Below are 15,626 nucleotides of genomic sequence, written 5' to 3'. Positions count from 1 at the left end.
TTAAACTCTGGCCCAATTGTGATGTAAATGCTGTGTGACCCTTGGCCAAAATGGGCAGTGCCCCTACCTGCCCTCCACCACCAAACCCAGCACAGGTTAAGTCACCGCCGCCCCCGCGCCAGACAGCGAGTGGCAGCCCCGCATGGGAGGGCGCTCCCGGGTGTCCGCATGGGCCGAGGAATTCCTCCCGGCGCGTTGCCCTGGCCTCCTGCGCCCCCATCGAGCGGCCGGGGGGCTGCGCGACCCGGTCTCAAGGCGCCATGGCAAGAGCCTTCAGCTCCGGGCTCCGGCTCGTGCTAAGTGGCCGGGCGGCCTGCGGCGCTGGCGGGGTTCCCCGGCGGGAGGAACGGGCTCTGTGAGGTCAGCGCGCCGCAGCCCGGGTCACAATGCAGCCCTCCCCCTCGACGCCCGGGCCCGGGCGCGCCGCAGACACCTGCCCGGCTCCGCCTGGACCGGAGCGTCCTCCCGCGGCCAGGGCTCGGGCAGCTGCTTCCAGCCTGGGACCGGCCTCGGCCTCCGGCAGGTGAGCAACGGCCCAGGGGCGGGCGCGGGGAGGGGGCGCCCGGCCGCCTGGGAGCGGCCTGACCGCCCTCCCCGCGCAGAGCGCCCCGGGGCCTGGACATGAGTGCCCAGGAGCCCCCGCAGGGTCGAAGATTCCCCATTGAGGCGGGAGACTCCCCTGGCCTTGCCGCCGCCCCCGAGTCCCAGGACAGCCCGGAGCCGGTAGCTACGGAGCACAACCCGGTCAGGTGAGGCTCCCCGCGGCCCCGCGCTCCGCCCCACTTTCCACCCCAGGGCTCCCCAGCCACATCCACGCCCGCATCCCGGGGGTCCCGGGTGCACCCCAACAGGATGGGCTGGGCCCCCGCCTCAGCGCCCCGCGTCGCGCCCGGCTTTCCCCAGGCCGCTTCGGCGCTGCCCGGGCTGCCACTGTCTGACGCTGCTGCACGTGCCCATCGACGTCTACCTGGCCATGGGCGGGAGCCCCCGGGCCCGCGCCACCTGAGTTCGCCCGCGCACGGCGGCTCCGCGGGAGCCAGGCGGGGACGAGGCCCTCCGCGGGCCACCACGCTGAGGTCGCACGCGCCGAGCACGAGACAATGATGCACATTTTAAAATAAAAGAATGATGCACATTTTAATAAAGCACAGCATAAACTGTTCTTTCCACTCCGGGCTGGCCGTGTGTGTCTGTCTGTCCGATCGGGCCCACCAGCTGCTCTGCCCCATCCAAAAACGCTTTCCTATCCGCTGCCTCCTCGCTGGGACCTGGCCCTGGGGCCCCGCCCTTCCAGTCACCTTACTCTCCCGGGCGCCACCTCCCTTCCCCCATTTCTCGCTGGTCATCACCCTTTCCCAGGCAGCCTTTCCCCTCGGGCCCTGCCCTCGTCCACCTCCCTAACCTTCTCCTTGGTTCTCCACTGAAATTGGTGCTGGCCGCTGGCCACCCACAATAGCTTGGGATTGGAGGGAGAGGTAGACAATGTAGAACAAAACGAATGGCCACCCACACCAGGTCCATTTAATTCTCCAAAGTGGGAATTAGATTCTGCCACCTGTTCTTTGTGGCCCTGGGCACCTCTGGCCTTGTTGTAGGGGTTAGGAGCTGCCCAGGCCATCTTGAGCCTCGGTTTCTCCTAGGACTGATGGGATCACAAAAAGATTGGGGCAGAAGTCGTTTGAAAAATTTTGGTTTCATACTTACCTGTCAGGGGCGATGCCATGATCACCAGGGTGGTTTTCCCAGGGTGAGGCTTATCCATTGCACTCCGGATGTGCTGCCCCACTGCGATTTCCCCAGGTGTGGGAAAACTGGACTGCATAATTTGTGGTAGTGGGGGACTGCCTTTGCACTCTCCCATCAAAAAAAAAAAAAAACAAAGAACTTCTTTGGTTTCTTAACTTCCTATTTTACAGGCAAGGGAACTAAGCCTTAAGAGACTTGCCTAGGGTCCCCCACACGTTAGGTGATGCTAGCACACACCTCGCTATGTTTAATCAATTTTCTTTCTTTCTTTCTTTCTTTCTTTTTTTTTTTTTTTTTTTTTTTGAGACAGAGTCTCACTCTGTTGCCCAGGCTAGAGTGCCGTGGCGTCAGCCTAGCTCACAGCAACCTCAAACTCCTGGGCTCAAGCCATCCTCCTGCCTCAGCCTTCCGAGTAGCTGGGACTACAGGCATGCGCCATCATGCCCAGCTAATTTTTCCTCTATATATTTTTAGTTGTCCATATAGTTTCTTTCTACTTTTAGTAGAGACGGGGCCTCGCTCTTGCTCAGGCCAGTCTTGAACTCCTGAGCTCAAACAATCCTCCCGCCCCAGCCTCCCAGAGTCCTAGGATTATAGGTATGAGCCACTGTGCCTGGCCCACATTTAATCAATTTTCACCAACACTTACCTGGGCCGCGCTAGGTGCTGAGAATCCAGTCCTGAATCTGACAGATCCCTTACCCTTGCAGAGCTCAGAATGCAGGGGATCCAGGGATGAGACAGCAGAAGAGAAGCTGGATCAAGGAAACCCTCGAGTACCAGACTAAGGAGTGAACTTTGCTCTGTAGGCAACAAGGAATATGACAGACCCCCTACCTGGGTCCCTTCCCTCACCTATTTCTATTCTCTTCCATCCTGTTCTCTATTTCTTTTTCCTCTTTCCCCCTGGAAAAGCCACTGGTCTAAATTCTAGTTCTGATTCTGCTATTTCCTAACTGCAACCTCGAGCTAGTTAGCCTCTCTGAGCCTCCATATCCAGATCTGTAAAATGGGGTTAATGACACCTGCTGGAAGGTTTCAGCAAGGCTTGCATATACAGCACCAGGCAGGAATCCCTGGCTAAGCTAGCCCTTGACAAACAAGAGAGGCTGCTACTGCTGCCACTCCTACCTTTGGCTTCAAGGGGCAGCAGAGAGCCAGAAAGACAGACTGTCCCCAGGGGCGGGGTGATGTCCAGCCCCGGAGGAGGCTGGGGAAAGCCCCTTGCCTCTCTCTGCCAACTTCCTAGCAATTCTTCTCAGGAGCCTAAGAACTTGGCAGGGCAGGGCATTTCCAGGGGAATCCCTAGGTGGGAAATGCAGAGCTGCCTCTGTCACCCTAGAGGGCAAAGCTGTCCCCAGACCCCAATGCCGGACCCTCAGGTCCCAGCCTTCTTTTCTGGGCCTGAGGAATGGGGAGGGCCAGGCAAAGGGAGATGCTCTGATCATCCCCTTCCCTGACTTCTTTTTCAGACACCTTATTAGCCAGCCCCTCCCTGAGGGACCCCCTTTTAGAAGGAGGGGGCGAAGTACAGATGGACCCCCAGGTTACCATGGAGACGGCAGAGAAAGGGTTGCTGTATCACCATGGCAATAATTGACGTCAGCTCTACCCTTTCGCATTGCTTGATGTGAGAGGGGGACAGCCACCCCAACCACAAGCAGATCCCCCACAAAGCCTCCTCCCCTTCCTGAGCCAATCAGCCAGGGGGTCGTCAGGCTTAATATAGCACAGGAGCTAAAAGCACAGACTCTGATGTCAGTCAAACCTTGGTTCAAATCCTCACTCTGCCGCATCCTAGCTGTGTGAATTTGTGCAAGGTCCTTAACCCCTTGAAGTCTCACAGGTGCACTGAGGATGGATAAGCTCCGTGCTGTATTACGTGAGGATTACACGTGACCACACATGTGACGGCACTGGGACCGGCTCACGGGAAGACTGTCAAGTGTCCCACTTACCACCTTGGGACTTGTCAGGGGACTGTGGCCCTTCAGATATAGACTCAGAGCCCCCAGAGGGCCCCTGGGACTTACAAGGACTGGGCCCCAGAGCTTGAGTATTTCAGGATTTGGGGATCTCAGGACAGAGCCAGAGAGAGTGGAATTTCCAGGCTCTGAGGAAACCCCAGATTCCACTTTCCCTGAAACCTCATGACATCCGGACTCTGGCCCAACTTCCCTTTTCTCCTCCCCTCTGCCTTGTCCTAGGCCTTCTTAGCAGCCTTCTGCCTCTTCGGCCTCCATCTGCTCCTCTAAGAAAGAGGATGGATGAGGGACCACAGCAGGTAGAACGGGCTGGAAGCTACTAAGGTATGGGTGGCCCAGCTCCTGCTACCCTCTCCCCACCCAGCCTTAGGGTAGGAGGACCGAGGTCATCTTTAGTCCCTCCCAGGCAACCACAGTTCATCCTGCCCCGGTTCCATTGCCACCTGAGTCAGGCCCCCATCACTACTCACCTGGAAAGCCCCAGCAGGCCCCGATGGGTCTCCCTGCCTCCTTCCTCGCTTGATTCCTCCGATCCAGAATTATTTCATAAAGACCACAAACCCAACCCTGTCGCTTTCCTACTTAAACCTCAATGCCGGGCACAGTGTCTCATGCCTGTAATCTCAGCTCTTTGGGAGGCCAAGGTGAGAGGATCGCTTGAGGCCAGGAGTTCAAAGCCAGCCCGGGCAACACAGTGAGACCCCCATCTCAACAACAACAAGACAAACAAAAAATAAATCTTTTTTTTTTTTTTTTTTGAGACAGAGTCTCACTCTGTTGTTCAGGGCTAGAGTGCCATGGCGTCAGCCTAGCTCACTGCAACCTCGAACTCCTGGGCTTAAGCGATCCTCCTGCCTCAGCCTCCCGAGTAGCTGGGACTGCAGGCATCCGCCACCATGCCCAGCTAATTTTTTCTATATATTTTTGGTTGTCCAGTTAACTTCTATTTTTTAGTAGAGACGGGGTCTCACTCTTGCTCAGGCTGGTCTCGAACTCCTGACCTCAAGCAATCCTCCCACCTCGGCCTCCCAAAGTGCTAGGATTATAGGCGTGAGCCACTGCGCCAGGCCAAAAATAAATCTTATAAATGGCTTCCTCACATCACCTGTCCAGCCACATTGGACATCTCTCAGCTCCTCACAAAACATTTTTGAAACTGTGAAGCACACTGTTCCTTCTGCCTGGAATATCTTCCCTCCCAAGCCCAGCAGCCCCTCCAATCTCCACCCTGATCACCCCTCCACCCGCTCCCACAACACCTGCTGGTACCACCGTGCTGCCTTCTGTGTGTGTATCTGTTTCTTTATCCATGTTGAATGCCTGGCTTCCCCATTACACTACAGATTCATTAAGGGCAGGGGGTGGGCCATGCTCACCCTGACATCCCCAGGGCCTATAATGGGAGGGCTCAGGAGTCCTCAGTTAGACTAGCTAGTGAATGGCTGCATGCTAAGTCCACAGAGGAGAGGCCTGGTGCTGTGAGGAAATGGAATAGCAGAGCCACCTGCCTGGCCAGGGGGTCAGGAATGGCTCTCATAGGAACTGATGCTTGACATGAAAGATGAGAAGCAGTTACCCAGGCAAAGATGTGGGGGTGGGGAATGTCCCCAGCTCTGGGACTAGTATGTACCGTGAGTGAAGTTGGTGCTGAAGACACTGTGCAGGTGGACATGTTCATGGTTTTTTTTTTATTTTTGTTTCAGTTTTTTTGAGACAGGGTCTTATTTTGTTGCTCAGGCTGGAGTGCAGTGGAGTCATCATAGCTCACTGCAACCTCCAACTCCTGGGCTCAAGCGATCCTCCTGCCTCAGCCTCCCAGGCAGCTGGGACTACAGGCGGGCACACCGAGCCTGGCTAATTTTTCTCTTTTTTGTAGAGACAGGGTCTCACTATGTTGCTCAGGCTGGTCTTGAACTCCTGGCCTCAAGCGATCCTCCTGTCTCGGCCTCCCAAAGTGCTAAGATTACAGGTGTGAGCCACCTCGCCAGGCCCAGTGCTCATGTTTTGGAAAGACATCCCCAGCGGCCCTGTGGGAACAGACCACATAGGGAATCGAGGGTGGCAGCAGGGGGCAAGTCAGGAGGCTGCTGCAGCCTCCCAGGTGAAAGGTGATGGGGCCTCAGACCAGGTGTTGGTGATGGAAATGGAGAGAAACAGTGGGATTTTAGGTATGTCCTAGAGAGGACACGATTTCATAGCTGCTTGAATATGAAAAGGGAGATGGAGGGTAGAGTCTAGAAGCAAGCCCGGATTTCAAGTTCAGGCAACTGGGAAATGGCCGAGCTGGGGAACATGGGAGAGAAGGCAGGTTCAGGACATGTTTCCTGTGAGGTGGGACATCCAGCCGGAGGGGTCCACGAGGCAGGTGTGGGGTGGGAGGGAGGGCTAGGCTCAAAAAGAGAAGTGAGTCTCTGACAAGCTGGACGCTGCAGGTGTGGGAACTGATGAGACTCCTCTGGGACAGATCGTGGAGGACCCAGGAACAACCATTATTGGGCAGTGAGCAAGGCATGAGAAATTTGCAGCAGCAGCAACAGTAAGATAGCAAGAAAATCAAGAGTGCACAGTGTCCAGAAAAACAAGGGCCTGAAGTATCTTAAATAGGAGGAGGTATCTGACTGTGTCAACACTGCTACGGGGTCAAGTCAGATAAAGACTGGAAAGTATCCCTTGCATTTAGCAACAAGGAGGTCAGTGGTGACCTTGGTGAGCTGTTCCTATGGGATGGTGGGGGAGGAAGCCAGATTGCAGGGGTTGAGTAAGGAAGTGGAAACGTGTGTACACAACTGTTCTTCCAAGAATGTTGGCTGCAAAGAGGAGTTGAGGGAGGGCTTTCTTTTTTTCAAAGATAGGAAATATCTTTTTTTCAAAGATAGGAAAGACTAGAGCCCGTTTGTTTGCTAATGGGAAGGAGCCTTCAGAGAGGGAGAGGTTGAAGACAGGGAAAAGAGAAAAGGATTAGAGGAAGGAGATTACTCAAGGAGGGAAAAGAGACTAGATCCCCAAATATGGCTACACAACGGGGCAGGCGGGGGACAAGTCAGGGCCTGTACTGGGCTCTGGGGGCTCAGAACAGCTGCCCACTCTCCCCGGCAGCCAGTGTGAGTCACTGGGGGGGGGGGGCGGAAATAACCCAAACTGGCAGTGTGGGAAGGGGAGCTGGGCCAGCACGTTCCTCAGGATCCCCAGGGGGTCAGGGAGCAGGGCCCAGCCTGAACTCCAAGCCCCGAGCCCTGAAGCCCATGCTCTGAGCAGGATAAGGGCACAGGGAGGGTTGTCACAAGCTTTGTAGGGTCAGGCAGAGCTGCAGGAAGCCTGGGTTTTACTTTTGGCTTTTCTCTGCCCCTCTCTGAACCTCAGTTTCCACTTATGCAAAAGGATTTTTAGACCTGATCAAGGATTTTTAACTTTTGGGGTGTGTCAGAACTTTGCAGACAATTTAGGGGACCCTGGAGCCCCAGCAGATCATCCACGGCCTCCAGATCGGAACTCCTGAACTAGAGTTGGCTGACGAGCTGACATTTAAAAGTGCATGGAATGGTGGGTGGGCACTAATAAGTACCATGGGAAACAGGTGGCGGGGTGCTCCTAAGCCTGGGAGAAAGGGGGACCTTTGAGGTGTGAGTTCTGCCTGAGGACCATCAGGGGTGTGTGAGCAGAGGGTGGAAGTCCGAGTGGGCTGGAGAAGGGCTTCTCCAGTGGACAGCGGAACTTCCTGCCCGTGAGCCCCCTCTTGCTGCCTCTTCCTGTCCTTGTGCTTCTGTCCTGTGGTGGGTTTGGGGGGAGTGTCTCTGGGGAACTTGAGATCTAGTGACCAGCCCCCTACCATTGAACCGGCTGGTGGGGGCAGACCGCTGACTAGACCTTGCGGGAGAGACCAGCTCTGCCCCACCCCCCTCTGCCAGATGACGCTTCCTGCTAAAAACAGCCGGGCCAGGGGGAACTATGGGTTTTCAGGCCTCCCCCTCCACGCCCAGGCAGGTATTAAAGAGGCCGAAGCCGGACCAGGCGGGCTGGACACCATGCTATTCACAGAGACTGCCCACTTCGTGGTGAATTTTATTTTCTTCTGTCCAGGTGAGGGGGCCCACGGGAGGGCGCCGGCGGGATAAAGGATCCTGTTCTGGCAGCAGGGAGAGGATGCGCCCAGGTCCTTGGGAAGGCTCTGGTGGGGGCCCCCAATCCCCCTCCCCGTCACCCTAAATCGACCAAGAGTGACCCTGGCCCGCGCCCCGCCTCGTCCGATCCGAGGCGGCCCCTCCTCCAAGCCGACCGTGCCCTCCTGGGGTGACCGCCGCCCATCTCCCCGCAGGCGGCCCCGGGCCACGCCCCCGCACCGCCTGGACCAGGAGTTGTGTTGCTGGGGCAGCCGGGGCCCGGCCTTGCCGGAGCCTGCTGCCCGCCGCAGCCCGCGCGACTACTGGCTGAGCCCGCAGCGCCGCCACCCGCCGGGCTCCGCCTGGCGCTGGCCGGCGCGCAACCTGCTACTGCTGCCCGGGACCACCAGCCTGGCCGACGTGCCCTCGGCGCGCGGGCCCAGCTGCTACGGCGCGCGCCCGCGCCTCACGTGAGTGCGCCGGCCGGGGCGGGGCCGCGCGGGGGCGGGGCCTGAGGAGGGCGGATCCCCCAGCTGAGGCGGGGCCGGGGAGCGGGAGGCGGGGCGGGACGGTGGGAAGGGCGGCGCCTGGGCCGACTGCGAGCGGGAGCAGGGGGCGGGGCTAGGCGGAGGGGGCGCAGACCGGAGGGAGGGGACCCTTGCCCCGACCCTGGCTGCCTAGATTTCCGTCCCTCCAGGTGGAAGCACCGGTGGCAGAATATTAACTACCAATTCCTGGGCAAAAGGAAGAGACACCTAGTTCCCCTGCGCCCGTGAGGGCCGGTGAGGGGCGGGGCCGGGAGGGGCGCGGTCTGTGGGCGGGGCCTAGCAGGGTCTGGGGGGAAGGGCGAGGCCCGAGCACGAGGTTGCTCCGTGGCAGTCGCGACCTTCGAGGCTCGAGGACCCGACGGGGTTGAGCCCGAGGGCTCCCCGCGCCCCCCTGGGCCGGGGTGGGCCTCCGCGTGGTTATTCTTCCCTGCACTTTTCAGACCACTACGAAAATATTTTTTAAAAAAGGTTGACAGATTTGACTACATTGAAATCTCTATTCATCAGAAGACAAGCACACAAAGTAAAGCAGACGAGTCCCAAACAGGGCTCCTCACACGTAACGCCAGCTCAGTGCCCTTGGGTCCAGCTGGGCCTGCCAGGGGCAAGGGTGACTCCAGCCCCCGCCTAGAGGCCAGACTGAGCGGCGAAGGGAAGGCAGGCTCGGGTCAACTGGGGGCACCGGCCTGGCGCTCATTCTGTGTGTGTCTGTGTCTTCGCGTCTCTGAAGGTCTGTGTCCACCTCCGGGCATCGCTCTGCTTCTCGTGTGTCCTTCTGTCCCTGATGGCTTTGTCCACTTATTTTAGTCAACAGATATTTATCAAGGGCCTATTTGAGTGGCTTGTGCCAGGTTTATACGGAGTGAATCACTGAGTTCACACTGGTGATACAAACAGTTGAGGTGCCTATCCTCATCGGGCTCACATTCTTGTGGGAGACAGGCCATGGAAAGGTGTCCAGAGATAAACAGTGTGTTGTGCTTGTGAACAGGGATGGGTGAGGTGCTACTTTATATGGGACAGGCAGGAACTTTGGGTCTAGGACAGTGCCCAACACGTCGTTGAGGTGCAGTAAATGTTGAATGGACACATGGGTTGTCAGGAGGTCCCCTCTGAGGAGGTGAGTCCTAAACCAGGCTAGGAAGGATGGTCAGGCACTTCCAGGCCCTGGGAGGAGTGTTCTGGGTGGAGGGAACAGCATAGGTCTAACTGGCGACCCCTTGCCTCTGGCTCTCTGTCCTGGAGAATCCATGTTGCTGTGTCTCTGTTCTGTCTGTTGTCTCTGTGATCTTGGGAGCCCTGGGGAGGGTTTAAACAGGGCCCCTTCAGGGCCTCTGGAAGTGAGGTCACTGCCGGGCTGATTCACCCTGCTGGCCTGCTCTGGCCTAACCAGCGGGCCTGGCCATTCCCCTGGAGGGAGCCCCTTCCCCCAGCAGCATCAGTCCCATGACCTCTGGTTCCTTCCCAGGGTAGCATCCTGCAGTCCGGAAGGAAGTCCTTGGCCCTGTCTAACCACAGGCCCTGCTGGGGCAACCCCAGCCCTTTCTTCTCATTCTGCCTCGTGAGCAGAGGGGAGGAGATGGGCTGGCCCTGCCTGGACAGAGAGCCCAGTAAGACCTGACAGAGTGAGGATGACGACACCCTGCAGCCCCAGGGAGGTGAACTTCAAAGGGCAGAGACAATAACTCATCTCAGAAGCCTCTGTGGCATCCGTTATCTCATTTAATCCTTCAACACCCCGTTTTATAGACGGAAACTCAGCCAGGCCCAGAGAGGAAAACAGTGGCAGAGCTGGGACCGGAACCCAGGTCTCTTGGTAAAATAGTAATAACAACCACCACTAGCCAGGTGTGGTGGCTCACGCTTGTAATCCTAGCACTCTGGGAGGCCGAGGCAGGAGGATCACTCGAGGTCAGGAGTTCAAGACCAGCCTGAGCAAGAGTGAGACCCTGTCTCTACTAAAAAAAATAGAAAGAAATTAGCTGGACAATTAAAAATATATAGACAAAAAAATTAGCTGGGCATGATGGTGCATGCCCGTAGACCCAGGAGGCTGAGGCAGGAGGATTGCTTGAGCCCAGGAGTTTGAGGTTGCTGTGAGCTAGGCTGACATCAAGGCACTCTAGCCCCAGCAACAGAGTGAGACTCTGTCTCAAAAAAAAAAAAAAAAAAACCACTATTTATTGCACATTTACTCACTGCCAGGTACTGTGCCAAAACTGCCTGTGTTCTCTTCCTTGAGCTTCATCACAGCCCTGTGAGGTGGGCACCGTCATGATTGCCATTGTCCTCAGGTGAGGACCCTGAGGCTCGGCTGTTACATGACTTATCCAGAGACACTGGCTAGTTCGGGGCGGGGCTGCGTGCTCTGCTGTGCCCCCTGTGCCCTGGGGATCCAGAGAGTGTCACAGATGTGTTTTCCAGGGATTTGGGGAGACAGGCTCCAGCTCACCACATGACGATCCTGAGGCCAGCTTGTGCCAAGCTGAGGGTGAGCAGGAAGATGGCCTGGAAGCACAGCACGACCCAGTGTCCCCTCTCCGGGGGTGAAGATTTTCCACCTTTGCCCTCCCTCCTGTGGTCTCTGTTTCTACCCTTCACACCGCCAGTAAAATAGCTTTTCTGCCTCTCTCTGGCTGTCTCTGGCTTCGGGGGATGGTCGCAGTTCTCCCCGTCCACACACACACACAGTGTACTGAACCTGCAGGGCTGGGAGGGCACCTGCTGTCACCCCATGACCTTCCCGCCATACCCACCGCGGAGCCACAGCGGAGTAGACTGGATGAAACAGTGCCACAGAAAGAGAAAGGCAGAGACATACTCCAGCTGAGTACAGTGTCACAGGAGGGTGACACTGGGGCACAGTGGGTCCTCTGGTGAGGCAGGAAGGACTTTGGGATGGGTCCGTGAGCTGGACCTTGGCAGGTGGGCAGGCAGGCCTGGGGAGCAGCATCCCAGGGAGAGAGGGCATCATGGAGAGGCTGAGGTGGCCCTCCCACCGTGGGGACTGTGAGACTGGCAGCGAGGGGGGCTCCGCCCAAAATGAGGCTGGCTGGGGCCGGGGCTTCAAAGACCCTGAAGGCCAGGACAAGGGGTTCTCCAGGCAGAAGTAGGGTGCCATGAATAGGTTTAAAGCAGGGGAGGGACTTGGTCCAATGAGTGGTCTCCAGCCCTTGGCCCTGGGCCTCAGGGCACCTGTCCCTGCGCTCCCTCTCACACACGCTCCCAGGTCCTGCCTGGGGCTGAAGCCAGGAATGGTCCTACCCAAGCCTCTCTGCAGAGGTCTGGTGGAGGGTGCTGACGGCCAGAGGAGAAGACCTCGGGCTGCTGCCCTGACTCAGCCACTCAGTGCTCAATAGGAGCCCCTCTGCCACTTGCATAAGTCCCTCTCTGACCCATTCCCTCCCCTTTGCAGGGCTCTGGGTCACCTAAACAGGTAACTGCATGGCAGCCCCACACCAGCTCTCGGGAACAACATACTCCCAGAGCCATCCCCCTCCCTCCTCCCACCCCATCTCCCTCCACAGGGAACCCAGTCCCCATCTCTGGGGCCCTCTCTCCCTGAATGTCTCTGGGCTTCATCCTCTTCTCCTCTGACTTCAGGCCACCACTGCCTTTGTCTGGATCAGTCTAATTGACTCTTCTCTGGGCTTCTTGCCTCCAACTCTGTCTCCCAGGCCTGTTTGTCTGTGTTTGACAGGTCCCTATGGGACATCCAGGGTGACCTCCAAGGGCAGCTGGAATTCTGTACAGAGATCTGGGCTGGAGAGCGAGATGTCAGAGTAGCATGTAGATTATCTCACAGACACACATGCAGATGGAGAGAGAGAAAGAGCTTTTTTCTCTCTAACACAGATTTCTCTCCAGATCCCAGTGACATCCCAAAAGTGCCTCAGTTCAACCTGTCCAAAACTAACCTCTCTGTTTCCACGCACACCCTGCTGCTCTTCTCCGGGCTCCCTGTGTGGGGCTTGGGACCCCCTCACCCCTTTCCCCCCAGCCAGACCCTCAGGCACCATCCTTACTCCCGACACCCTTAGTCCTTTCCTAACTCCTGTCACTGCTGCCCCTGAACATCTCCCCTGTTCTCCTTCTGCCTTCCTCCACCCGTCAGCAGCATTTGACATGATGGATCACTCATTCCTTCTCGAAACCACTTCTTCCCTCAGCCTGGAAGACATCTCTGCTCCTGGTTCACTTCCTTCTCCCTGGCCTCAGCCGAATCGCCTGCTGGCTCCCCTTCCACAGTCTCAATGCTGGGGGGGGGGGGCCGGCGCTGTCTCCTCAGGCCACTCGTTCTCTCTAGTGGATCCCGTGGAGTCCTGTGGCATCAAATTTGGGATCACCCCCAAGCTGTTGCCTTGAGACGGGGCCTCTCCTCTGAACTCCAGGCTCACATATCCATGAAATGGCAGCCGGATGTCTCCATGGGGACTCTAACAGGCACCTCAAACTTCAATTCCAAGGGTGCACACTTGAACCCCAGCACTGAGAACAGTGAGAGCAGTGGGCTCCAGAGAAGCTGGTGTGCGCCGGCTCTCCCTTCTCCCGTGAGTTCGGGCCCCCTCCTCGCTGGCCTGGGTGACCGGGGAAGACAGGCCAGTCGGGCCGGGGGACTGCCTGCGCGAAGGCAGGAAGGAGAGCAAGGCTGTGGCGCGGCTGAGAGCCCAGAGTGTGTCGTGGGGGTCAGAGAGTAAAGACCTTACATGTGAGGTGCGGACTTGTCCTGAGAGCAACAGGGAGCCGCTGAAAGGTTTAGAGCCAAAGGGCGCACGCTTGATTTTTCACTTCTTTAATGCCTTCGGCGTCCTTTCCCTCATTTACTCCGTCCGTCAGCGAGTATCTACTGAGCACCCTCCTTTGGAAAGTGACCCTGAGACAGCAGAGAACGGCTGGACGAGCAGGGCTGGTTGGCAGGGAGACCCGAGAGAAGCCGATGACAGAGTCCAGCCCAGGTGGAGGAAGGGTCCTCCTCGGGGCGGTGGCCACGCTTGGCCTGACAGCTGACACAGGGGTGGGGGGTGGGGGTGGCAGGTCAGCCCACGTTCCGGCTTGGGCAACTGGGCAGATACAGTGTGGGAGTTGCTGAGGGGGAGCCCTAAGCCCAGAGGTAGGGAGTCCACGGTGGGAAGAACCATTCCTTCCTCCCGGGGGATCTAGAAAGCAGCTCAGGAGTGGTTTGATGTGGGTTTTAAGAAAAGAGTAGAAATTCAGCACGTAGAGAGGCATTCCAGGCAGTGGGAACGTGCGGCACGTTCAAAGGCCCTGAGGTAGGATGAAGCTCGGCACTCGGGGGAACTGAAAGGCCAGTAGAGTTGAGGCTCAGTGGGCCAAGGAGGGTGCTATGGTTTGAATAGGTCCCCCCAAAAGCAGGTGTTGGAACCTAATCCCCAAGGCAACAGTGTTGGGGAAGGGTCACCAGGGATAAAAGACCTCGCTGAGCAAGTGGGAGGAGAATTTAAGGAGGGGCTGGGAGGGGACAGACAGATGAGGTTTGTGTTGGGAGGGCTCCGGAGTGTATCTGTCTGGGAAAAACCACTAAAAGGAGATCCCGGGGGACATTTGTGGGGTGCAAGGGGAAAGGGAGAGACTCTTGAGGGTTTTGGGGCAGAGGCACATTTCCTCACCATTTAAGGAATGGACTGAAGCCAAATAAATTCCCCCCTGAACAATTCAGCATCCTTAAAACAGCCCAGTCCATCCTTCCACCACCTGCCCCGGAAGAAAGGTGATGAGAGGCCCAGGCTGTGTCAGGGCGGCCCTCGGCTCCCACCTCCTCTCCCCAGGGCAGGAAGAGAAAGAAAGGAAGGAAGTGGACACGCTGCTGAGCACCAAGTTTCTGTCAGGCCCCTGCCCCAGAATTTTACATTGTAGCCCCTAGGAACATTCTTGAATGCTTCCAGTGTGCTCTGCACCTTGGGTGGTTGGTTTTTTGAGGTTATTTTTAGAGACGGGGTCTCACTCTGTTGCCCAGGCTGGAGTGCAGTGATGCGATCATAGCTTACTGCAGCCTCGAACTCCTGGGCTCAGGTGATCCTCTCGCCTCAGCCTCTGGAAGTGCTGGGATTACAGGCACGAGCCGCCCGCCTGGCCCTTGGGTGCTTGGTTTTAAGGGTTTTCCTGGATGGTACTAACTCATTTATTTCACAGTAACCCTACAGAATGGGTACTATTATCATTCCCATTTTACAGACAAGGATATTTTTTTTTTTTTTTTTTTTTTTTTTTTTTTTGAGACAGAGTCTCACTTTGTTGCCCAGGCTAGAGTGAGTGCCGTGGCGTCAGCCTAGCTTACAGCAACCTCAAACTCCTGGGCTCAAGCGATCCTCCTGCCTCAGCCTCCCGAGTAGCTGGGACTACAGGCATGCGCCACTATGCCCGGCTAATTTTTCTATATATATATTTTTAGTTGTCCATATAATTTTTTTCTATTTTTAGTAGAGACGGGGTCTCATTCTTGCTCAGGCTGGTCTCGAACTCCTGACCTTGAGCGATCCGCCCGCCTCGGCCTCCCAGAGTGCTAGGATTACAGGCGTGAGCCACCGCGCCCGGCCCAGACAAGGATATTGAGGCTCAGAGAGGACCTAGGGCCATGCAGTAGTGACAAGGCCAGCTCTTCACCGCTACAGCCGCCTTAACACAACACCCCACTTGTCCTCACAGTAACCCCAGTGGCTCCCAGTGTCCTCTTTTTACAGGTGGGCAGAGTGAGGTTAGCAAGGGGAAGGGACTTGGGTAGGATCACAGAGCAGAAGGTGGCGGTAGTGTGGGCCCAGATCTGGGGCAAGAGGCTGGATGGGAGAGGCGGTGGGGGAGGCTGGTGAACCGTGGGAGGGATGGATCGAGGACTAGCCCAGGAGGAGGTTCAGTTTCCCTTTTGAAGGGACTTCCCCTGAGTGGGGGATTTTGGTTGGAAAGTTGTAAGCAATCCGCATTCCACTGGTTTGGCCACTCCTTTCCCCAAAGGCACCCAGGATCTAAACAGAAACTGAAAGTTAGGAAGAGGTTGGTCGAGGGGAGGGTAGACTCAGGGCAGCCCAGATAAACTGGGTTGAATTTCTGGTGACCTCACCAAGCCTAGGGGAGGTAAGCAGGTGAGCTGGGATTAAATGCCTCTCTGCTTTTGGGGGAGCTGAGCCCCAGAGAGACAGCTCTGTTAGATAGGGGCTGGGCCCCATGCAGTTTATGCAACCACCACACACACACACACACACACACACACACATGCACACACACACACAGGGGAAGGG

At 57.0% G+C, this 15,626-nt stretch overlaps 1 protein-coding gene and 1 non-coding gene across 2 annotated transcripts; both read left to right on the top strand.

The window, feature by feature from the left end:
• The first annotated feature begins 28 nt into the window (after positions 1 to 28).
• On the top strand, positions 29 to 1,169 carry FAM229A (family with sequence similarity 229 member A). The gene is made up of 3 exons (XM_069477616.1): positions 29 to 523; positions 603 to 749; positions 904 to 1,169. Exons 1-3 carry the CDS (start codon positions 387 to 389, stop codon positions 1,004 to 1,006), a joined length of 387 nt encoding a protein of 128 aa, XP_069333717.1. The 5' UTR covers positions 29 to 386; the 3' UTR covers positions 1,007 to 1,169.
• Positions 1,170 to 1,696: 527 nt separating this feature from the next.
• On the top strand, positions 1,697 to 1,860 carry LOC138390937 (U1 spliceosomal RNA). Its single transcript, XR_011234605.1, has one exon. It is a non-coding gene; the product is annotated as a U1 spliceosomal RNA (small nuclear RNA).
• Positions 1,861 to 15,626: the final 13,766 nt, after the last annotated feature.

Source organism: Eulemur rufifrons, chromosome 8 (assembly GCF_041146395.1).
Source record: "Eulemur rufifrons isolate Redbay chromosome 8, OSU_ERuf_1, whole genome shotgun sequence".
Lineage (NCBI taxonomy): Eukaryota > Metazoa > Chordata > Mammalia > Primates > Lemuridae > Eulemur > Eulemur rufifrons.
This window is presented reverse-complemented; position numbering and strand designations above follow the sequence as displayed.